A 21,828-nucleotide genomic window follows, 5' to 3' on the forward strand; every position below is an offset into this window, starting at 1 on the left:
CCGCAACACTTGCGCAATCAATTATTTTTGTTCTTTAAAATTTTGCCTACCTTTTCTGGAACAGTGCTGACCAAGCTGATGGCTAATCCCATGCGATCGGCTCGTCCAACTCTGCCAATTCGGTGCACATAATTCGACTTTTCGTCGGGAAGAGTCACGTTGATCATGAAAGGTAGGCCAACAATATCCAGGCCTCTGGCAGCCACATCGGTGCAAATGAGGAACTTGACTTCATTGTTTTTAAAAAGCTCCAAATTGGCCTTCCGTTCGTGCGGCTTGCGGTCACCATGCAGACACACGCACGTATAGGACGGATCGATTTCTTTCAAGTATTGTTCCAGATTGTCGCAGTCCAACTTGGTGCGGCAGAAAATGATCGCCTTGTCCATCTGGTGCTCCATTATCGCCTTTACCACATAATCGCCCTTAAGGATTTTCACTGCTTCACTCAGGGTTTCGGGACTGTTATCGCCAGGCTTCACGTTGTCCTGGTGGTGCACACCGTCAGTTGTGATGTGTTTTCGAATATTTTGCCAGGTTCGATCATTTTGCGGGTCCACTTGAACCACCACATGATGGACAGTTTCGGGAACAGCGTCTTCGCCTTTCAAGTCAATCCAAGTGGGGAAGTGCATTAATTTTTGGGCCATTTTCTTCACCTGCAATGATTTTCCTTACTTTACCGCTGGTTCCGACGTAGAACCCACCGCAAACTTACCTCAAAATCATGCAAAGTGGCACTGCAAACGATCATCTGCAGCCTTTTGCCATCCGCAGTGATTTTGGGCATTTGCTTGTGCAGTCGCTCAATGAAATCAGTGTAACCCTGCTTGAGCAGGCCATCTGCTTCGTCCAGCACGAAAAACCTGCAATTCGCCAACGACATGTATCCGCCTTGAATTAAATCCTCCAATCGGCCAGGGGTTCCAACCACAATATCCACCCCGGAGTTCTGCAAAATCGACATCTGCTCCTTGATATTCGAGCCGCCAATAACCAGCAGGTCCTTAATGCAGGGATTTTCAATGTATTTCTTAAAGAGCTTTATCTGATTGCTGGTTTGCTCGGCCAGTTCGCGGGACGGTTCAATTATGAGGGCTTGCGGCGCGTTATTCGCCACTGAAACAGGGGCAAAACGTCGGTGAAAATTGCCGTCTTACTTCGGAGCTGCTGCTCACGTTTGACGAGTCCATCGCTGCTTCCACTGCCTGTGTTAGTGTTCATCACCACTTTGTCTTTTGGGGCGGACGCTAAAGGTAGGAACTTCTCGGGCAAATTGTGCTTGAAAGGGTGATCGCCAAAGTTAAACGACATTTCTGCATTCTGAAATTCTTCAATATACACACACATATTGTAGACAACTGTGTGCCTACCTTTAAAACAGCGGCCGGAAACACGGGCTCTTTCGTATTGACACCAGAAAAAGCCAGCCCCAAATGAGTGCCGTTCTTCATAAAGCTAATTTCGCCAGCATCCAAATCCACCAGACAAGTGATTACGTCGGACTTTCCAAAAGCTGTGCCATAAGTATCGAATTTGCGGTTGTTTGACTTCTTGCCGGTGCCTCCAAAGCCCCAACCAAATCTAAAGCCATCGGCCCAATGATAGAACGGAAAATGTCGGGTAAAACCCAAAATCCACTCACCTATCAGTTCCCAATTCCAGAGTGGCATTCAAAGTGGCCCAGCCCATCCGGCAAAGGCCCTCATCCGCGATGGTGGCTTCAAAGCCCCATTTTCCGCCTCCACTTATGCCTCTGGTGCACCTGACTCCGTGCCAGTCTTTAACATCGCGGGATTGCACCCGTAAACCGTCGGGGGCGACAGCAAGCGCGTTACCTCGATCGTGAGTGGACAACGTCCAAGCAGGAGCTGGAAATTAACAAACAACTAACTACTAACCAAAAACCGCTTGTAAACGTACAGATGGCAGTTGCAGCTTTGCTGGCTTTTCCCGACTGAATATCCTTTAGAGTTTCCCAAACTATTTGGATAATTGGCAGGCAGAAGGCGGCAGTTTTTCCCGAGCCAGTCTCAGCAGCCATGAGAATGTCGCCACCTCCAAGCATCAGAGGAATACTTTCGGCTTGGATATCTGTGGGCAGACTGAGCAAAGAGTTCACCAAATTACCTCAAAGATCGGTTGTTTAGTACTCACGTCCATTCCAGCTCCTCAATGGCTTTTGCAAGCTCAGGCAGAACACCAAACTCTAGAAAGCGAAAGCGTTTGCATTAATTTTCGTTAAATGCTTTCGAGTAAATCAGTTCATTGCCGAACATGTTTGGAAGACCCAAAAGTTCCACTTTAACTCTATGAAGCTTTGTGAACAATACACTAGCTTCAGATGAACGTGCATTCGCCTTCCGGCTCATTTTGCCATTTTCACATCAAAAGCCTCACTATTTTTTTCAATTTCAATTCAACCAGTTCTGAGACTCACCTTCAAAAGCAGCCATTTGGACACTTTAGTACAATACCTTTCGGTAGAACAGCCTCAAAGAATTTAAGTAGGGCAATCTGAAGGAAATAGAGTAAAAACAGAGGAATATTGCAGGTTTAAACTTGGAGCTTTAAACAAATTTCAACCTGACAGCACCCAACCCAACCTCAAATCAACAATAACCTAACCGCAATGTTAACATTTCCCTTTCGTTTTGTTTTTTTAGTGTTTTATTTCGGTTGTCAAGCCCCAAATTAGTGCACAAAGACATTGAAACACTAAAACTCCACGTTTTAAGGCTCAAGGCACTGTTATTATTATTAAGAGGTAAGAGACACGGTATTTTTGACAGCTCATAACCTTCAAATCTGGTGTGCTTCAAGCTAGTATTTCAAATTGAAAGTTTAAATGCAAGGAAGCCCCAAAACAGATTTTAATATTTAGGGTCTGAGGTAAAAGCGCCTTTGTTTGCCAACTAGCTCAAGGTAGAGTTCAAAAAGTTTTCCTAAAATTAAAGATTTTCATTTAAGTGGTGGCAGAGAATTGTGCTCGGTTTTAGAGCAATGTTTGCCGAAAAGTGAGCGCAATTTAGTTAAACAGCATCAGTTACATGGCTCTCAACTATTTTTTTTGGGTTCCATTCTTTTTCGCAGCTATTTCTGGAGCAGATGCGCTTTTGGAGCTTTTTTGCAAGCATGAAGATACTCGCCACTCGTGCTTGCGAAACGTCCGAAGGAAATGGTTCTTTCCGACGGCCTACAAGCCCTAAAACCGAGTCAGTTCCATGCAATGCATTTCAGAATTTAATAATGTGCTGCTTTAAGGTGGCGAGTAGAGTTGCGTTTGATTAAAAATAAATATAGTCTTGTTATAGTGCTTTTCTGTGGAAATACCGTAATGTTTGCTTTGTCAAGAGCCATATGCAGAACATCTGCGAACAGCTATGGAGCATTCCGAAGTGTCTCCATTACGAAAAATCCCATATTGTCAGGTAGGCGTAAACAACCTTGTATTATTTAGATAGATTGAGGCATTTGGTCAGATTTGGTCCATGTGGGAGAAATCTAAGGGACTCACTAAATTGCTAAATGAAATCGTGAAGACATTTGGTCTTTTTGCAACAATATATGAGGTGTATTTTTCAGGTGACCTTTTCAAGCCTCTAGACAACCATGAAGAGGACAGTTTGCTCAACAGCATCAGAACAGCAAACTCTCCATTGGCAGTGTTTGAAATCGTCCACAAGCACCATAGACGAATGAATGAAAGGCATTCGATTCAGGCCATAAATGCGATATTTCAATTCCAAAGAGATGGAAAGTAAGTAGATACATTGCAATCAACGTCGAAGCTATACACTTTTTATGTCTCATCAACTACCAATAGAAGAATGTATGTCCCCTATGGCTTTTCAGTTCAAGTTTATCGCCTTCCCGACTTGCAAACCATCCAGATTTCGCAAAAATATGCGAAAAAATAAAGAAACACGCCGGTGTGATCGATGTAAACGACGCCATCGATACGTTAAAAGTCGTCTCTTATGTGGGAATTCCAGCCAAGAGTCTGATAGTTCAAGTGATGTTGCAAGTAATCCGAAACAACGTCAATTCGCTGAATATTCCACACATCTTGTTCCTGGATTTTCTGTTGAGAAACTTTGAAACAACGCCGCTTGTCGAGGCTCTGAAGATAGCGTTACCGTTGGTGTTCGAAATCCATGTGCCCACCAAACTAAATACCAGCAACCCAGTTCAGATGGTCGATTGTTTGAATTATGCAGTGAATAATCATTTATCTCAGGAAACTATTACAGTCCTGATAGAAAACCTGGAATCCTATCCGGGTGAATTTGATGGAGAAACTGCCCGAAGGATCATCTGTTACCTTTGCCAGCTGCCTCGAAATTCCATTTATCAGAAACTGCTGGAAAAAGCCAGCACCGATTTGGTTGTGAACATCGATAACGTACCCATAGTGGAGATGGAGTTTTGCCTTAACCGGCTTGCTCATAGATCGACGAATCGATATGGGTTTTACTATCAGGAGGTGCTGTTTGATACATGCGCCAACTACATCATTGATCATAACATTGATTACAAAAGAGCTATCCGGGTTTTAAGGAATATGGCTAGAGTGGTAAGCGGTTTAACTGTGATAAATGCATGGAGCTCTTGGCCAAGAAACCTTCACAGTGTCCCAGTATTGTTACTTATTTCATATTACACTTCACCAGTCTCTTTGGTGTTTTAGCCAAGCGTAAACCGACACTTTTTTAAACGTTTTAGCACCATTGTCACAAATCGTTACTAGATTATGTATCCACACACATATTCAAGAACCCATCAGCGCCAAAAGATCCTGTTGATATATACAGTATTGCAGTAAACCTTGTCCTAACGGATTACAAGCCCGTCCATTGGGAGCATTTGAAAGAGTGGATGAAAAGCGCACCGAAATTAGCGGAAGAAAATCGAAAAGAGATCATCTGGATTCGGTTTGCGGCCGCTCTTTGCCATTTGGACATTTACAGAATCGACGTGTTATCAAGAGCGTTAAATGAAGGCTATGTGTCCCACTTGATAGAGAAAAGTGAGTAGATAAATGCCCATTTGGACCTGTCCACTTTGTTCACTGTGTTATGAGAAAACACCGTTAAATAAATATACTATTTATTAATGCTTAGCAAGTTCACATTAATTATCAGTGCTTATTCTAAAGCTTAAAAATATAAATAACAAAACAATGTGCAATGTCAAAACTGAACCGATTAAACAGGATGGAAAATCGACTTAAAACTCCACAGACCATTAGTTTTACCTTAAAACTTCTGCTTGCCACAGTTGAACGTATCCCAGTTAGGGGGCAGTAGGGTTTACCATCCTGTCCAACTCGATACATTTCCATAATTTACATTATAAATATCTGCATATATATTACAAATCTAATATACATAAAATCTTCTTTGCAAGCGTGTTAGTTAATACTGCAAGTTACTAAAGCAGAACCACCCAACTTCCAACATCGGCCACAAATCGCATTGCGTTAAAATCTGTTTTTTTTTGTAGATTTTTATTCGAACTATGAGCAGTATTTTACGATTTGGCAATGCTTGACCACCTACAAGCCTGATCTGGCGCAACTTTTGCCGGCTAACTTGGACCCCAAAGATTTGATCCGCCAGTACCCAAAGCCAGAACGTTTCGTCTTTGAGGGCGCTTTAGAGAAAGCTTTGGGCGGCAAGCAGTTTGTTTTGACCGATTTGCTTTGGAAATTAGGCGCCCGAATAGGTAAGTGCATTTCAGTGTTATTAGCATTTCCAGTAGAACTAGTTAGGATTTTCAATCGGACTTATTGCATTACCAGCATTCGAATAACAACTGTTGAATTAAATATCACATAATAAATCTCGATTTTTCCGTATAGAATGACTAAGAATTTAGAATCGGTTTTGCACTCTTCTCCTTTGCAACTTATCATCTAAGTTTCGAAGAGAGCAAATCTAGTTTCATTTACAATATCAACGAATTTTAATCAATTGCGAAAATATTTATTTCTAATCTTGTGTAGAATCACTTATTGAAGACGCTTTGAACAGTATCACAATGCTGATTATTCAGCAAGTTGCCTATTCCGATTTTTTCCCTTTGGTTAACGCCCTGTAAAAGATATTTTAAGTTTAACTTGTTTTTTATAAACGACATTAACATTTTCATGCGTTTCAATAGATCATGCGATCATTTTCGAGAACAATTCCCCAGTGCCGTTTCAATCAAGTGTGGAATATGTGGATGATATCAAGGTGGAAGATAACCAGCAATTGTGAGTAAATAAATATTTTATTTAGGATAAGTTCAAGGTTAAACTGTCGGTAACTTTCAGGGTACTAATACAAGGACGTGTTGACCATGATTATACGAAAAACACCAGTAACCTGCGAGGTTTACCAGCCAGAACTGCCGCCATCATGGAAGACACTCTTAAGTGCAGTGTGATTCCTATAAACGTGGATAGTTGGGAGCAGATGAACGACTTTGAAAAAATACCCTACTTGATGCAACAGATCAAAGAAAAACTGCATTTAGATATCGATGTGGCCGAAAGTGCACTGTAATGCAGTAGGTGATGCGATTTTTAAGTCTAAGTTAATTGTTTTAGTGGTTTTCCTTTTGAGATAAAATTTCGAATGAATTCGGCTTGTTGGAATACGCAAATTTCGTTATTTAAGACCCGCTTGGTGCTGGATACTTACTTTATGACTTTAAAGCAGCTAGTCTACTCTGCATTTCTTCAAGTTCTGTTTCATCTTCCTCTTCACCTGCTGGACCTTGGGACTCCTTAATTTTCTCCGCAGGCTCTGAAGGAGGCAGCGGGGCTTCGCCAATTTTGCCCTCGGTGATTTCAAAGAGCACTTTGTCCACTTCGCTTTGCGCCGCTTCTTCCATCTCCTCACTATCCTCCAAGCCCTCGAAAGTCTCATCAAGCATTTCCTCAATAATCCCGGCCTTCATCATTTCCTTGGACATTTCCTGCATCGTTCGCGCCACCTCCGGGGTGCGAATCAGCGACTGCATGGCTTGCATTACCTCAGTAGACTTCTGTAGGGAGCCTGCCACTCGTAGGGTGGCCAGTTGATTTTTCATCTGTAGCATGACAGAGTTCAGGTGGGCCTTTGACGTGTAGATCTTGTTCACGGCCTTTCTTGCCCGGATTATTTCCTTGGCCAGTATCGTGCAGGTGTCTTTATCGCCCTTTTTCGCCGCTTCTTTTAAGGACCTTTTCACCTTTTCCTCTTCCCTCTTAATCGAGTTCACCTGCCTGTCAAGCTGATAGCCCTCTTTCCTCAGCTTGTGGTTCCACTCGGTCACCATTTCCTTCGGGTTTCGATCCGAAGATTTGCCAAAAAGCCCCATAATTGAAATGTTAGGGCTCCGAACAATTTTGCCAAACTTGAACTGTCACAATTTGTCAATAATGGGGTTTGGTTAAGTGTAACACGTCAAACTAGGATGGGGGGTGGCTACAGACCGTCTAGTTAATGATGAGGTTGAAAATTAAAAGCCAAAATTAGTAAAATTAATTTATAAACTTGCTTCAAGAAAGAATTTAACTTTTTCAGGGAAATTCAATTAGGGCCTAATTTTCGGGGTTTTAGCGAGTAAAACTTCATTTCCTGAATTGATAATTTGAGCGCGTTTTGTTAATTGAAAGAAAATGTTGGAGAAATACGCTTCCCTTTTTAACCACTTGCTATCCCACTCGTTTTTGCCCTTAAAGCGTAAAGTTCCGTGCATACTGCAAGTTTTCACTTTAACTGTTTGTGTATTTTTGTGTTGTCAACAACTATTGCAACTGCACTTAGTTAAAATGTCCCCAAACGGAAAAACTAACGGTATTGATTAGCACATATAAACAACCGAGTCCCATTTAGCTAAAATTGTACTTATTAATGACAGGGGCAGATAAACCGGAGCAAAATGAGTCGCCTCAAACTGAATCTCCAGACATGGCCTCAGGCCTAAGTTTGGCAAGTCATGAGGCGCACATTTTGGAAAAATTGCAGTCTTTGGGGCTCGATGATGCCGCCCCAGAAAGCGTCAGCTCGACGGTAAGTAGCAGACCCTAACCTGTGCAACACAGTGCACAACCTGACCTACAGTCCACGGAAAAAAACAACAAAATGTTATCCGCTGTAAACACGCGCTGGTTGAAAATTACATTGGGGCCTAAACTGGTCCCGGTTTTACTGGGTGGTTTTCGATTTTTTCAGATCTTGAATGACACCAGTCTGGATGGAGTTGTAGCATACATCAACAATAAAGGCTGTAAGAATGTTGTTACCATGGCTGGTGCAGGAATATCTACTTGTAAGTAACGATATTTTCCTTTCTATTGGATGTGTGTTGTTCTGCCAAGTGAATTTGTATTCATTTTGTTTTTTAAACACCAACAAACTTAGTAGCTTTAAGAACAGCAGCTGTCTATAAATGCCCTCTTCCTGGTATGTTATTCAGTGGAATGTGTTTTCATGTACATATTTATTTTTAAACGATTAAGTACAGGTCATGATACAAAAAGCATTTTCTTAGACAGACAAAAGTTAACAGCTTCAATCAATATACAACAAAAACTATTTCATATCTTCTGTGTTCTGATGAAATGCGCTATTCTTCTGATTTTAGCCGCGGGAATCCCAGATTTTCGTTCAGCCGGAACCGGCTTGTACCATAACTTGCAAAAGTACGATTTGCCCTGTCCTGAAGCCATCTTTCACCTGTCGTTCTTCCGCAAAAACCCGAAGCCATTCTTCGTGCTGGCTAAGGAACTCTTTCCTGGAGCATTCAAGCCTACGGCGTGCCATTATTTCATTCGATTACTACACGAAAATGGTCTGTTGTTGAGACACTATACGCAAAATATCGACGCCCTGGAACGCGTCGCCGGTATTCCAGACGAAAAACTTGTTGAAGCACACGGCACGTGCTACACTGGCCATTGTCTGGAATGCAGGAAGAAATATGGTTTAAAATGGATGAAAGGTAGGAAAGGTTTTTTGCCATAGCATCGCATTCTCTCCATACCAGCCAACTTTTCAGAACGGATATTCAAAGATGAAATACCAATTTGTGAAAAATGCCCCGGCATCGTAAAACCAGATATAGTGTTTTTTGGGGAAAATCTACCTGCAAAGTTCTACAATTCAATCGACGTAGATTTCGAAAAATGTGACCTGCTGATTATCTTGGGCTCTTCATTGGAAGTTAATCCATTTGCTAGCTTGATTGACATGTAAGTTGCACTGTGGTTGTCCTGAAGGAAAAATTACTTTTTTCTGTGTTTCAGGCCTTCTTCCTTGACGCCTAGATTGTTGATCAATAGGGAAAAAGCTGGCCATCGAACTGGTGCTATGGCATTGTCGGATATTCCTGGCGGTCTGGAATTTGATCGTAAAGGAAATACGCGAGATGTGGCTTGGTTGGGCGATTGTAACGACGGCTGCCAATTACTAGCTGATAGACTTGGATGGGGCGTAAGTGTTTAGTAGTAATTGGGGCATTTTCGCTAAATAATACTTTTTGTCCTCACTGGATTTGAGCTGATATTTATTAAGTCTAACAGTTACATTAATTCAAAGCTAACTCTCCTGCAATGCACTAAAGATAAAGCTATTTTTAGGAAGAATTGAAAGAAATGGTGAGGAAAGAACACGAAAAACTCGATAAGTCTAAAACACAAGAAACAGCGCCGATTGCTCCTTCATCCGATGAGGCACTTGATTGCCAATAATTAATGCAACATTTGGCATATGTGATAAGAAGTTAAGTTTATTTATGTTGTTTATATTGTTTACATATTTATATAAGTATATGGGAGTTTGATGTTTAAAATCCAGTTCCCAAACCAAAGGCGTGCTTGCAAAAACGGTGCTGATAGATATTTTTAACGTAAATTAAGGCAGATCCAGTGTCGTAAATTAATATTAATTTCCTTCCCTTGCTGGTGGCAGCTCCTCATATAATTTCGTTTTGTTTTTTTCTTTTTTGATTTTTTCGGGGCGTTAAAAACATCGGTCGCAAATCTCGCCGGATTATTTCAGCAAGACCTCGCTTACCTAAATGACTATTAGCATTTGATAAAAAGATTATGGCTGTTATAAGTGGGTGCGACTTTAATCAAACATTGCCTCGATGATTCCCAACTGTTAACGAGTGCCTCAAAAATAAATCGTTCGCAATATATCGACAATGTTTAAATCGAATTTTTCTTTCCCCTCTCAGCAGTCTTTCGTTGTCTTGGCTTGATCTCAACATGTGTGAGTGCACCCGATAAACGGACAGATTTCCACACAACATCATATTTTTCTAGTGACGAATTACCCATTGTTTGTATTGGTTTATGTATTGTCGCAGATGAGTTTGTCTAAAAACTATAACATTTCTCGATAAGGTGCGATAATTCGGTTACTTGTTAATGACCTGAAGAATTACTAATAATTTATATGTAAATAATCGCTTCAGTGATAGTGAGAGGTTTCGGTGGATTCCGAATCTTAGGTAAGTTTGCGATGTTCGTTTAATTAGGTAATTAAATGTTCCGATTGGGTTTTTGATTCGCACCGCTCGAAAACCATCCAATAGACGAAACGTTTCCAAATTGAGAAAAACACGCTGTATCTTCCATTTATGGCTTTTATTCTGCAAAAGTTTCCTGTTAATTTTTGGATGCTCTTCTGGTTCGCTTTTAAAACATTGATGCTGTCGAATTCAAGTTCCATCAAGAAATAAATAAATTGTTTATGCGTGCTGGTCGAGGTGTTTATCTTGAGCATGCCTGTGAACGGTCGAAAAAAATAGTTTTTGTCCAAACATGTTTTGATGTGGACGCAGTAACGTTCAGGTGTCTCAATAAGGCAAAACCGGGCATTTTGTTCGATTTATATTCCCGTAGTGGACACGTTTCGTTATGGATGAGATTCGAATGCTGGTGAAAGATGTGTTGCACAAGATTCAGGATATACCCGATATTCCTTGTGAGTATTTCATATTGCGTCTCAGATAATCATCTGCGATTGATGTAGAGTTTGGAATTTTTTTATTTTATGTGTTTATCGCTTTCCTGTTCCAGTTAACGCTGTTAAAATGTCTGAAGTAGCCTCGGAAAACTGGCTTTCTGCGCCAACATCCACATCGGATTCTCTGGATAGTGTTGCGACACCAAACAGCCATTCAGATGGAGACACGCCTGGTAGATTCACCCTTTTAAGCCTTTAGCTCAGAACGCTTTATTTGACGGGTTTTTCAGTAGAAGGGACCCAGAAACTGTCCCCAAAGTTGACGATGAGGAAATCGGCCAGCATTTCCAACCATTTGGGATCGCTGCATGTTTCAAGCAAACAGTCCTTCGAGTCGGTGATCAGCGACTCCAATTCGGCCCCAGTTCTGTCCAGAGAGGACAAACCTCTTCCAGCCAGGATCATAATGGGAAAACGAGACCTGCTGAGGTCGAGAAGCACGGAATTGAAGAGTGAAGAGGCCGTCGTTGTGCACGAGCTGGTAAATGTAATGCATGCTTTTGGATTTCTACTATTCTACTAGTTTTAATGCGTTTCACTTAGGCTTTAAGTACTCTAAGCTCTTCTACCGCTGGGAACCTGGAAGGTTTAAATGCATCTTCTGGGGGCTTTTGCAACATGCTAACACTGCACACATCGTTGCAAAGAGGAATATTTTTCAGGTACACGATAAATACCGCGACAAAGTCCAGCACTACATTGGACGCATGTACCATCGCAGGATGTCCAAAGAATCCCGCAGTACCGACGACGACGGTACCAGTTCAAACTATTCGGCAGGCAGCGCCAAAGAGCCGGAAGGTGTAAGCGATGGAAGCAACTCTTTTCCGCCGGAAAGTGACGATTTGAACCTGATAAATTCCGCGGAAAACCTGCCTAAGGAAACCAGCAACAACTCGACGTTAAGCTGCATTGAAAGCAACGAGAAGGAGTTTGATTCCAAGGTGTTTCTTCAGGAGGCTCTGGGCGATATGTTTAGTGACTCGCAGTATACGGTACAGTGTAGAAGTCCCAACAAATTACTTAATAATAAAATAAAAATGCGCTTTTCTCTCAGGTCTCCACAATGAAAAGCTCCAAGCTACAGCACTCTATTAGTGTGGATCCGGTCAGCGGTGGAGGGTCGCTCATTTCCAGGGCAGGAACCGTCTATAACTCAATGAGGAGGAGTTTGAGGCGCGCGTGTTCGTTCAGAGAAGCAACTGCTGAGGACAATGCCACCATTAGGAGCCAGTAAGTGAAGCCTCAAAGCGCGACAACGGGTGAAAAAAAACTGTTTCCAGAAATAGAGTCCGATGCCAGTCGTATTCACCTCAACACTTCACTTCCGTGGAAAATTTAATGCGGGACTTGTACGTGCAAAACGGCATCATTTTCCAGGTATCAAAGGCGCTGACTTTTTGCAGAAAATCCAAAGACGTTACCAGTACGGAGTACATAGAGGCGGAAAAGATCCTCTTAGTTGCTTGTAAGTATTTTAAAGTTAGGCCGCAGATTGCAGTAAATTTAAAGTCCTGAGCGAGCAGACACATGTTTAAAATCGCGCACTTTTTACGCGATTTTGCGTTATTCGGTTATTTTCCTAAACCGAAATAAGCCCGAGTGTCTTTTTAAATGTTTTAGCTTGCCAAAAAGAAGCAACTCAAGCCGCTTTGGACCTGCTACAGTTCGGCGACAAGCCGAACGAAAACTACCCGCATTCAGGCACCCTGCAAATATCCGACTTGGCTTTCCAGCTGCGAAAGGACCATGCTAGCGAAGAAGAACCGGCGAAAAAATTCGAAGAATATTTCGTCGTTCTCCTCACTAGTGGAAAGACGGTTTTAGCCAGCCAAGTTCTGCTGGCTGATCACACTGGTGTGATTAAATCCGAAAAACACTTCGAATTCACCGGGTTGCATACGGACTTTGAAGTAAACGTTTCCATTTACTCCATGCAGGTGAAATGCGGCCATTCGACCGATGGAAAACACCCGAAAAAGGTAAATGATGCCGCTGCCTTTTCTAGGCCTGGGTAACACTGTGTTGAGTTGCGCTATTGAGTCATCGCTATCATCGGTTAATGAGTCATTTATTAAAGCTTTACGAGACCCGAGGCTGAAATTTTCACATCATTAAAAAAAGGTTATCAATATTTGTTCTGAGCAACCTTTTACTACTTTGTTCAAGCAACTAAAAAAGTCATCTAGATTTTCCCAGCAACAGAATTTAGTCCGAAGCAAATCGACGAGTTTTCTTTTCTTGTAAAATCAATCTCTTATTTTTTGCATAAATGATTCAGTTTGCCAGTATTTTACAGTAAAACGCAGTTTTTCTGTTTGAGGCAGTGTTGTTTAAAAATATTGACTTGAAAGTGAAGAAACCCCAGTTTCCAAGAGTTTTCCAAATAAATTATTATCAACTTTCGCTTTTTCAGTTCGGGGAAATATTTTTGGAAAAAAGACCCAGAATTAATTATTAGGAGAAAGAATTGCTTAATATAAACTTTAACTTAAACGTTAAAACTACGATGACCTGAAAATTTGAAGGAAATTTAAAAATCTTCAGAGCGATTAGGGCTGCGAATTTGCCAAATAATTCTCTGTAAACTTTTGCTTTGATCGTTTTTCCAGATAATCTTACTTTCAGTAAAAAACTGAATAACATTATTCGGTTTTTGTGCCAAATTCGAGGCTGAAAAGACCCCATTATAGTTAGAAAAGTAGGAAATTATCAGAAAATAATGTTTTTTTTTGCGTTTTGGATGAAAAACTTTCAGTTTTGTGATCGATTTTGGCGAAAACCTTGATGATTTTCGAGGAAAAACGGGAGGAACTACTTTTCGTTTTTGTCTCGAATTCAATGCTGAAAAGTTTATGTACAATTTTTACAAAGCTATAAATTTATCTTGTATTTTTTCGCGTCAAAGACCTCCAGATCGTCAGTATTTTTAAGTGACACTCTACACAATAGAGCGTTTTTAAGTAGAAAGCAAAGCAAAACAAATAAAACACATTTTTTAACAAACTCTACAGTCTTCAGATGAATGGAGGTGACGAGATTTCCAAATAATCTGTTATAAACTTTCGCTTATTCTGTTCGTTTTTTGATAGAAAATTGTTCGATTTTTGTTCCAAATTCGACGCTGGAAAGGGATTTCAAAACTTTTAACAAAGCGACCAAGAATTCGAAATTTATTTCATATTTTTTTCACGGAAAATACCTTAAGTCAGCATTTTTAAGTGAAACTATAAAATTGAGCATGGAGAAAAAAGAGTAACTTGGCAAAAACTGGAAAAGTCTGAAGCAATTTTAAAAATATTATCAATAAACGGCCCTTGAATAAATCTAAAAACAAGCAAAAAAGCCATCAACATTCTCCCAGCAACGAAACTGACTACTGCGCCGGTGCGTTGGGTTGGCGCACCAAGCCATTTGCGTGTCACTGCGCCAACTCTTCAAAATCCACTGAGTTACCCAGGATTAGCCTTTCCACATATAATCAGGGTGCACTTTTGTATGTAGGAGCGCAGTTTGTTGAGTCCCTACGCAAAAATCCTGTTCCACTTGAACAGCCACAAATCGTCACGCCGCAATCTGCAAGTTGATAACGTTTCGAGCATCAAACCATCCTCATTCACCTTGTGGGGATCATGCGTGATGTGTTGCGCGGATATACAGAAAACGCACTTTCGATTACATCACGTCTCCCTGCAATCCTCCTTGGATGGACAGTTCACCGCTGCTCTGAAGGGGGATGTTAAACTGAGCAATAGAATGGGAGGTTTTTTGACTATTGGATTCGGTAGGAGTGGCCATTCACACATCTCTTCATGACTTAATCGTCTTGGCTTTTCCAGAAGATAAAACTCCATTGGTTTGGAATAGACGATGGTGCGTCCTGAGCGGACATTTATTGAAATACTGGAATTATCCGTCGGAGGAGTTCAACTCCCATCCAGTGGGCGTGATTGACTTGAGCCGTGCGGCCGCACAAGCGACTTCAGCAGTTAGGAGTGTCTGTCCAAGGCCGAAATCGCTGCTTTTACAGATACAAAGCAGGGAGCAGTCGGTGTTGGCTTATTTCCTAACTGCCGACACTCTGGAGGACAAGGAACGATGGAAAACGGACATCAACTTTGTGATCGAAACGTTGGAGTGCTGGAACTGTCTGCGTGGCAATGAACTGGTCAGTTCGTTGTAGGGAGTCCGTAGCTACTAGTATATTCGCATAACTATTATGGTACCTGTTTTTAAAGTATGACGATTTTTTGGCTTTTATATATGACGTCTGAATAGTAAGGCCCAAGTTGACCCCCAATTAGGGCAAAGTTAGTATGGATTATATTATTTTGAGAAAATATTGTTCTTTTGTAAGTAAATAACGGCTGTTAATAATGAAAGGTTGTAATAAACCAATAAAACCTACTTCATTTGGAGATTGTCGTATTTGGACCAATCCTCAGTTAAGATCTGCCCTTTTCACTGTTTCTGCGCGAAGTCAATTAGATTTTGTGAAACTAGTGGCTTTTATACGTCTCCGAATGGTTGAACTCCACTTCAAATAATAAACAATCCCATAAGGATTGTCGTTTAATAAAATGCAATTAAAATAACGAATCAATAAGTAATTGTGCTACCTACGAAGTGTTAGCTCCAGGTGAACGTTTTCGTCTCCCCGGAGTATTTCAGGCATTCGATATTGCTGACTCGTTGAGCATCAGCTGAGCAAAAACCGGTCAACACTGTCGGATGAAGGCCACAATCAGACAAGTTCTCTTTGCCGAAAATCGCAGTCCCTTTTTCCTCTTCCGGGGGCTTCTTCTTGGCCACTTTACTAAACCCTCGAGTACTTTCCAAATCATTGAACGTCATTGTAATGCTGTGATTTGCCGGGTTGATATTGAGAATATTGTGAACGGTTGTCGGCAAAATTGGTCCGGTTAGTTCGATGGAATAATAGTCGCTTCCGGCTGAATGCATTTTGCTTTCGCGCACTTTCAGCGCATTCAGAGTGGCTCCGTAGAAGGCGACTGGAGCCAGTAAGGTGGGCGGAATTCCAGCAAACAATCCAGTCACAGCAATTGTGCTTTTGCAGTTGAGCAAAAAGTTGAAAAACGAATTGACTTCGACGCCTTCAATCAGGATCAGGCTTTGGTGCGAACTGTCCACCTGGCATTCGCTTTTGTGCTTTATACGGTCCTGAAAATGATAAATACATTCAATCTCTTCATTCGCATCTTCAAGCCACTATTAAAGTACTTACCTGAGTATAATTGATGTTCTTTATATCGTCAGCATTGATGCCCAGATTTTCCAGCCAGTCCTCGTCATCTTCGTCATGATGCTGCTAAGCAAAATAAACGTTAATATAAAGCCCAGTTGTGCCCCATCCGTTTTTTTGCTCACCAGCTCGTTAGCCTGAACATCAGTTGCCTCCTTCAAGTCCTGCTTCTCTGCTTCCTTGGTAGGCTGCAGACTCATTTCAAATTCAATGTCCTGCTCCTTCAGTAAGTTACGAAAGCCCCTTGTTGTAGGCGTGACCATAGCATGCAGGTCTGCATACCCGCATAAGCCGGCAGCTCGAAAAAGAGCCGTAAAACTGTTGGCACACACATAAAAATACGGGCACTGGCGCGTTCTTATCAGCTGGTAAAGCGACTTAAAACTGTCCGTCCAGGACTCATAAAGGCTGGTCTTTACGACGGAACTTGCCCCCAAATTGACGCCATTCGTGTTGCTTTTGAGGCTGTTCCTTGGAAAGAGGGACAGCCAGGGAAGGACGGGTTGTTGCCATAATAGGCAGCACTGATGGAATTTGGCGTTAGGAGATGTGTCCAGTGAGGTGTTGCACTTATCAATGTCCAAACAGCGCGCAAAACTCGTCAGCCCCGATGACTCTTCGCTGATCTTGAGATTTTGCGTCCAGGGAAAGGGCTGGGAGGATATGAGCCGGATTTTTTGCCTCAAAGTCCAGTCTATCGGGCAGCACGGGGACTCAGCAGCCCGGGCCTTCTTTGGCGCTTCATTCAGGGACAAAACATTCTGGAATGTAGCCAGTGGCTGTTTCGCGTCAACAGTCGCTGAAGACTGATTGAGAATTTTATACAAAGTCTCATCCTGACTCTCACTGATTAAGCTCTCACTCGGCTTGGGTTTCTTCGCCTGGCTATCGTCCTTGGCAAAGGGATTTCGGCGCTTTTTACCGTTGAAAATTGTCTCGAACGGCGACGCCTTTACAGCCTGGGTTTCTTTCGCATCTTTCAAACTTGCAACGGAATATATTCGCTGTTGTAAGGCCCTTTTCTTCACCTTCAACTTCTGGAGCTTGAGCAACTGCTTGGGATGTTGCCATTGCTCAGTGGACTCAGTTTTATTCGGCATTGTGTTTGTACTAATTAATTGTTTTGATGTTCTCTAACCTAAAACAGTGCAGGTGACGATACTACGATAATAAACAAACACAGTTGTCAGTTTGTATATTACCTTTTTTCCCTTTTGATAACTCTAATGAGGACCACATGCATGGTGTCAAGACCATTTCTGTGTAAAATAAGCCTTTTAAATTTTCTGTGGTGGGGTTGATTTTTCTCAGCACGTTTTGTAATAAATAGAGCATTTAAAATATGATAGTGCCTCGGGCTTGACGTCACTACTGACTCACTCGGGTGTACTTAACCTCGCTCCCCACTTTTTGTTGACAGTTAGTTTGGCGTTTGGCCGATGTAAACAAAATTTAAAAAGAAAACATGGGCCTCCTAACAGACCCAAGCAGCGGTCACGGCAAGTTAACGAAGATCCTGTTAAGATTCTACGTGCCGTTGTGTGTGCTGCTTTATATTGCGGGAGTGTTGTGGTTTGCCGCCCTGGCTTCGCCCCTCGTCAATGCTAGTACCTACTTCTCAGAAAACGCCCTTCTCCCTGGGCTAGTAAAGTCGACGTTTAGGGAGGATAAGGCCGCGTTGCAGTACTTTCAAGAGCTGGAGGACGAAGCCGGGAAGTACGGCGATTCAATCCCCTATCCGTGGCTGCTGGCCAAGTTCAGGCAAATCGGGCTGGACTCGTACACGCACAACTTCACCCTACACTCGCCTTTGAACCCCAACGAGACGTTCCAAGGGAAGAATGTGTATGGGATCCTCAGGGCGCCGAGGGCATCAAGCACTGAGGCTCTGGTACTAACTGCCCCGTACAGGCCGCCTTCTAGCGTCCACTCAACCACCCTGCCCTCCATCGCTATTCAGCTTGCCTTTGCCAAGTTTGCGGTGAGAGAAAAGTATTGGGCCAAAGACATCATATTCCTAATCACCGACCACGAGCAGTTGGGGATTCAAGCCTGGCTGGAGGCCTATCACGGGGTGAGCTGTGGAAGTGAAAACACGCTAGACCATGGGCAGTTGAGAGGCCGAGCGGGCGCAATACAAGCGGCGATTAATCTGGAACTGCACAGCGTGCGAATAGGGCATGTGGACCTAAAGATCGAGGGCCTAAACGGCCAGTTGCCCAACTTGGACTTGTTCAATTTAGCAGCGCGGATTTGCGCCAAAGAGGGCATTTTCTATACCTTCAAGGAACGCACGGCCACATTCAGCAAGAGCCCCTACAAGGAGTGGTGGCATTACTTCAAGAACATGATGAGCATGGTGGCCACACAAGCCACTGGCATTCCTAACGGCAACCATGGGCTTTTCCTGCGCTTTGGCATCCAAGCGCTCACGGTGGAAGGATTTCAAGAAACCAAAGGTGGCTCCAGAGTGGGCCTGCTGAGCATGGGGCGCGTGATTGAAGGAGTGTTCAGGAGCATGAACAATCTCCTTGAGCGGTTCCATCAAAGTTTCTTCTTCTACATATTGCCCTCTTCCGATCGGTACATTTCGATTGGCTTGTACATGCCGGCAGTGTGCATGTTGGGGGCTGCCCTGATAATCCGGGCCTGCGCCAAGTGGTGCCAGATTCAAGAGAACCAGCAGGCCTGGAAGGGCCGCTACCATAAAACCAGTTACAGAGAGGCGATTGTTTTGTTCCTGATCTTGCACTGTATTGGGGCGCTTTTTATTACACTGCCCCAAAGCGTCAAATTCCTTTCTAAGTTCTGGGCGCTTGAAATTACCAACACCATTCTTATAGCCTTGATTGGTAACTCGCTGGCCTTTCTATCCGTACCGTATATGTTTGGGGAACTGCGAAACTGCCCCCAGAGCCTTAATTTATTGTGCATCTTTTCCCTGCTCGAGCTGGGAACCACCATAATTTGCCTGTCGATGAACAATATTTCCTTGGGAATCATTTGCGGCGCCATCATTGTCCCCTTTGCCCTGATAATCGACGTGACTTCGAGCAAAGGCTACGGCCTGTTGCAGAAAACTTTGTGGCTTCTGGTTCATCCATTGGTTGTTCTGCTCGGGATGGTTTTCATCATCACCTGTACAATGTTCAGTCAGGACAGGGCCAAAGATATAGTTTTTAGAACGATCTTTGCCTATCGGGATGCGGTCCTTTTCAGCATCGTCGATTCAATGATCTACGGCAATTGGTTGTACAGTGTTATTGGTGCGATTTTCATTCCAAATTGGTTGTGTTTTTGGGTTGTTGCCTTCGGTAACAGTGCTGATATCAGTTCGCCCTCCAAAAGCAAAAAAACTGATTAATTTTAGCAGTTTTATGTATATAGAGTATCTAGATGTTTTTTACCAATCAAGGTGCTCGTGTAATGTTGTAGTTTTGAGGCGTTTTACTGTGTAAGTTAATGTATGAGGTTTAGCTGGAAATAAATCGGTAGTTATTCAACGCTTAATTGTGTGTTTTTATATTCCGTTACAAAAAAACATCGATTTTCACATACAGAGAGAAAACGCAACTTTTTAACTGAACGTTACTGGAAAAGTAAAGAATGATAAAATTCTGCACTATTCTACAACTTTACTCGTACATCTGAGCTAAGGCGAGCAAGAAAACGGCAATTAATTAGCAATAAAATAAAAGTTTATTATGGAAAATAGGATCTATATAATTTCTTAAATACACATTAATTAAATATAAAATAAATTAACTACTATTGCTACATATTGGCACAATTAATATTGTCGAAAGTTGAACGATTGCTGAAAAACTATAGTGCGTCTGCTAGCAGACAGGTTTTTCGTTTATATTACAGTGAAAATCCACCAAAAAGTAACAAAACCAGCTATAAAGCTGCAAAAGGACTGCGAAAATGTTTACTGAATTTATTTTGTTTAGCGGGAACAAGCAAATATATGAAGCCATTAATCTACAATGTATAAATATCACGAAATCTAAGAATAACGGTTTAAACTAGGGGCAAATTTGATAAATTCAAAGGCAAGACCAACGATGGGTATACAAGGGGCAGAGTCACTCATCGATAAAAAAATAATTATTAAAAACGAATTGCTTTATGATTCACTTCCCTCTCCACGACTGGTTTTTCAACTGGCGCTACTGCTGTATTTATACTATGCCTGCCTGTGGAACAGCGGTGGGGAAAGAGTGGGGCGGATGGTTTAAACACGTGATACAATGAATGCAAGGTAGGATATTAATCGGTCAAAAACTCGTGCGCAGATGACGTCGCTGGTTACCACTTTGGTAAAGTGAACAGCTGATCCCATTTAAAATGCATGTAACCTAGAGAGATTTTCACTGCATTCAAAACGCAATAGTTCAAAGATGGAAAGTTATATGAAGATATGGTTTGCAGCATTGTAGAGCTCTGTGCTTTGAAAATCGCGTTTGGGACCTGGTTTGGGTTTATTGGGAAGAAAAATACCCTAAATAATTTGTTACAAAATCTCTGATTTTCAGCGTTTTAGCGTGCTGTGTTGCCAGAGTGTCATTTGAGAAATCGGGTTGAGCCAAATGAAATAATGAATTAATTGTATCGCAATGCACTGTTCATACAATGAATTGATTGTATCATAAATGAATTCATTGTCGTACAATGAATTCATTGCATCATGGGGTCAATGCGTTTGAGCATGTTTGGGAATTTTGTAGACAAAACTGAGCATTTTGCCCTTGGTAGTTGGAAAGTGTACTCTAGATTGTTTGCTACTTTTAAGTGTCGGTTCAAAAATATAAAAAATGCGGTGTGCAGTCGTTTCATTTGAATTAAAATTTGCATATCATCCGCGGCACCACAAAACGCAGATTCCGTCGTAAATAATAGGAAAGGAACATTGAATCATTGTTTGGACTTCCGTCTCTTGAATCGTAATGTACTATTTCTGCAAGGATACATTTTCAGCTAACGCTATACTTTATTGCATAACTGGCAACTGTGCTAGTCTACAAAATAAATCAAAATCAAAAAAAGTAGAGACAATAAATGACTGAAACCCAGGAATTAATTTTGATATGGAATTGAAACACAGTCAGGAAAGAATCTACAAAATAATAGTAGTTTTCGATACAAGGGCGAAAAATGTAGTTTTTCGAACGACGACGGCGTTTGACACCCGAGATGAAGTCGAGGGTGTCAATCCGTCAGGAGTTCGAAAAACAAATTTTCGCCCTCGTATCGAACACTATCTTTTATTCGAATGAAAGATTACACGAATAATAAAATGCATCGATTTCATATTTAAAATTTTGTGGCAATGTCATTTTTTGAAATGTCATGTTTTGAAGTTTGTAATTCAGTTTAAGTACTTTTTCAACTTGAAACACCTGTGGTCTTGGGATGGTGTATGCATGTTGCATACTCTGCATGACATTTGCGCTTCTAAAAAAGATCGTGTTTTACGTGTGACAACATCGCAAAAGTAGATAAGTAGGGCATTAAAACGATTATGAGACTGAACTTGTAACAAAGGTATAATTT

General features: G+C 41.8%; 7 protein-coding genes across 19 annotated transcripts; 4 read left to right on the forward strand and 3 right to left on the reverse strand.

The window, feature by feature from the left end:
* Positions 1–12: 12 nt before the first annotated feature.
* LOC125502859 (ATP-dependent RNA helicase Ddx1-like) lies at positions 13–2,535 on the reverse strand. Its single transcript, XM_048662291.1, has 8 exons — positions 2,441–2,535; positions 2,158–2,209; positions 1,924–2,105; positions 1,646–1,871; positions 1,374–1,584; positions 1,179–1,323; positions 719–1,119; positions 13–659 (listed from the first exon to the last, which is right to left on the reverse strand). Exons 1-8 carry the CDS (start codon positions 2,454–2,456, stop codon positions 18–20), a joined length of 1,875 nt encoding a protein of 624 aa, XP_048518248.1. The 5' UTR covers positions 2,457–2,535; the 3' UTR covers positions 13–17.
* Positions 2,536–2,685: 150 nt separating this feature from the next.
* On the forward strand, positions 2,686–6,645 carry LOC109534887. 5 transcript variants are annotated; one of them, XM_048662292.1, is made up of 9 exons: positions 2,701–2,767; positions 3,094–3,264; positions 3,315–3,431; positions 3,586–3,760; positions 3,856–4,576; positions 4,726–5,029; positions 5,506–5,727; positions 6,166–6,259; positions 6,320–6,645. In XM_048662292.1, exons 3-9 carry the CDS (start codon positions 3,338–3,340, stop codon positions 6,549–6,551), a joined length of 1,842 nt encoding a protein of 613 aa, XP_048518249.1. In that variant the 5' UTR covers positions 2,701–2,767; positions 3,094–3,264; positions 3,315–3,337; the 3' UTR covers positions 6,552–6,645. The 5 variants fall into 5 exon arrangements, with proteins under 5 accessions (XP_019756232.2, XP_019756234.2, XP_048518249.1 ...); XM_019900673.2 differs by lacking the exon at positions 3,094–3,264 and having other exon boundaries at positions 2,686–2,767; XM_019900675.2 differs by lacking the exon at positions 3,094–3,264 and having other exon boundaries at positions 2,689–2,767; positions 3,304–3,431.
* LOC109534892 (charged multivesicular body protein 3) lies at positions 5,093–7,446 on the reverse strand. The gene is made up of 2 exons (XM_019900687.2): positions 6,690–7,446; positions 5,093–6,096 (listed from the first exon to the last, which is right to left on the reverse strand). The coding sequence occupies exon 1, from the start codon at positions 7,348–7,350 to the stop codon at positions 6,691–6,693; it is 660 nt and encodes a 219-aa protein (XP_019756246.1). The 5' UTR covers positions 7,351–7,446; the 3' UTR covers positions 5,093–6,096; position 6,690.
* An 85-nt stretch (positions 7,447–7,531) lies between these two features.
* Positions 7,532–10,191, forward strand: LOC109534891 (NAD-dependent protein deacetylase sirtuin-2). The gene is made up of 7 exons (XM_048662294.1): positions 7,532–7,829; positions 7,894–8,045; positions 8,208–8,304; positions 8,620–8,976; positions 9,034–9,226; positions 9,281–9,467; positions 9,614–10,191. Exons 1-7 carry the CDS (start codon positions 7,652–7,654, stop codon positions 9,722–9,724), a joined length of 1,275 nt encoding a protein of 424 aa, XP_048518251.1. The 5' UTR covers positions 7,532–7,651; the 3' UTR covers positions 9,725–10,191.
* A 90-nt stretch (positions 10,192–10,281) lies between these two features.
* On the forward strand, positions 10,282–15,427 carry LOC125502858 (anillin-like). Of its 6 annotated transcripts, none has more exons than XM_048662290.1 (10): positions 10,282–10,491; positions 11,063–11,182; positions 11,240–11,490; positions 11,553–11,671; positions 11,731–12,004; positions 12,067–12,242; positions 12,293–12,477; positions 12,633–12,991; positions 14,514–14,793; positions 14,849–15,427. In XM_048662290.1, exons 2-10 carry the CDS (start codon positions 11,077–11,079, stop codon positions 15,190–15,192), a joined length of 2,094 nt encoding a protein of 697 aa, XP_048518247.1. In that variant the 5' UTR covers positions 10,282–10,491; positions 11,063–11,076; the 3' UTR covers positions 15,193–15,427. The 6 variants fall into 6 exon arrangements, with proteins under 6 accessions (XP_048518247.1, XP_048518242.1, XP_048518244.1 ...); XM_048662285.1 differs by lacking the exon at positions 10,282–10,491 and adding an exon at positions 10,498–10,967; XM_048662287.1 differs by lacking the exon at positions 10,282–10,491 and adding an exon at positions 10,498–10,967 and having other exon boundaries at positions 12,299–12,477.
* LOC109534889 (protein downstream neighbor of son homolog) lies at positions 15,380–17,629 on the reverse strand. 4 transcript variants are annotated; one of them, XM_019900679.2, is made up of 5 exons: positions 17,475–17,629; positions 16,398–17,410; positions 16,255–16,338; positions 15,633–16,190; positions 15,380–15,546 (listed from the first exon to the last, which is right to left on the reverse strand). In XM_019900679.2, exons 2-4 carry the CDS (start codon positions 17,370–17,372, stop codon positions 15,639–15,641), a joined length of 1,611 nt encoding a protein of 536 aa, XP_019756238.1. In that variant the 5' UTR covers positions 17,373–17,410; positions 17,475–17,629; the 3' UTR covers positions 15,380–15,546; positions 15,633–15,638. The 4 variants fall into 4 exon arrangements, with proteins under 4 accessions (XP_019756238.1, XP_048518250.1, XP_019756240.1 ...); XM_048662293.1 differs by lacking the exon at positions 15,380–15,546 and having other exon boundaries at positions 15,566–16,190; XM_019900681.2 differs by lacking the exon at positions 15,380–15,546 and having other exon boundaries at positions 15,566–16,190; positions 16,255–16,335; positions 17,475–17,625.
* Positions 17,630–17,667: 38 nt separating this feature from the next.
* Positions 17,668–19,782, forward strand: LOC109534886 (glycosylphosphatidylinositol anchor attachment 1 protein). The gene has a single exon (XM_019900671.2). The coding sequence runs from the start codon at positions 17,738–17,740 to the stop codon at positions 19,634–19,636; it is 1,899 nt and encodes a 632-aa protein (XP_019756230.2). The 5' UTR covers positions 17,668–17,737; the 3' UTR covers positions 19,637–19,782.
* The last annotated feature ends 2,046 nt before the right edge of the window (positions 19,783–21,828 follow it).

Source organism: Dendroctonus ponderosae, unplaced genomic scaffold (assembly GCF_020466585.1).
Source record: "Dendroctonus ponderosae isolate FM_Combo_2020 unplaced genomic scaffold, Dpon_F_20191213v2 Dpon_F_20191213_10, whole genome shotgun sequence".
Taxonomy (NCBI): domain Eukaryota; kingdom Metazoa; phylum Arthropoda; class Insecta; order Coleoptera; family Curculionidae; genus Dendroctonus; species Dendroctonus ponderosae.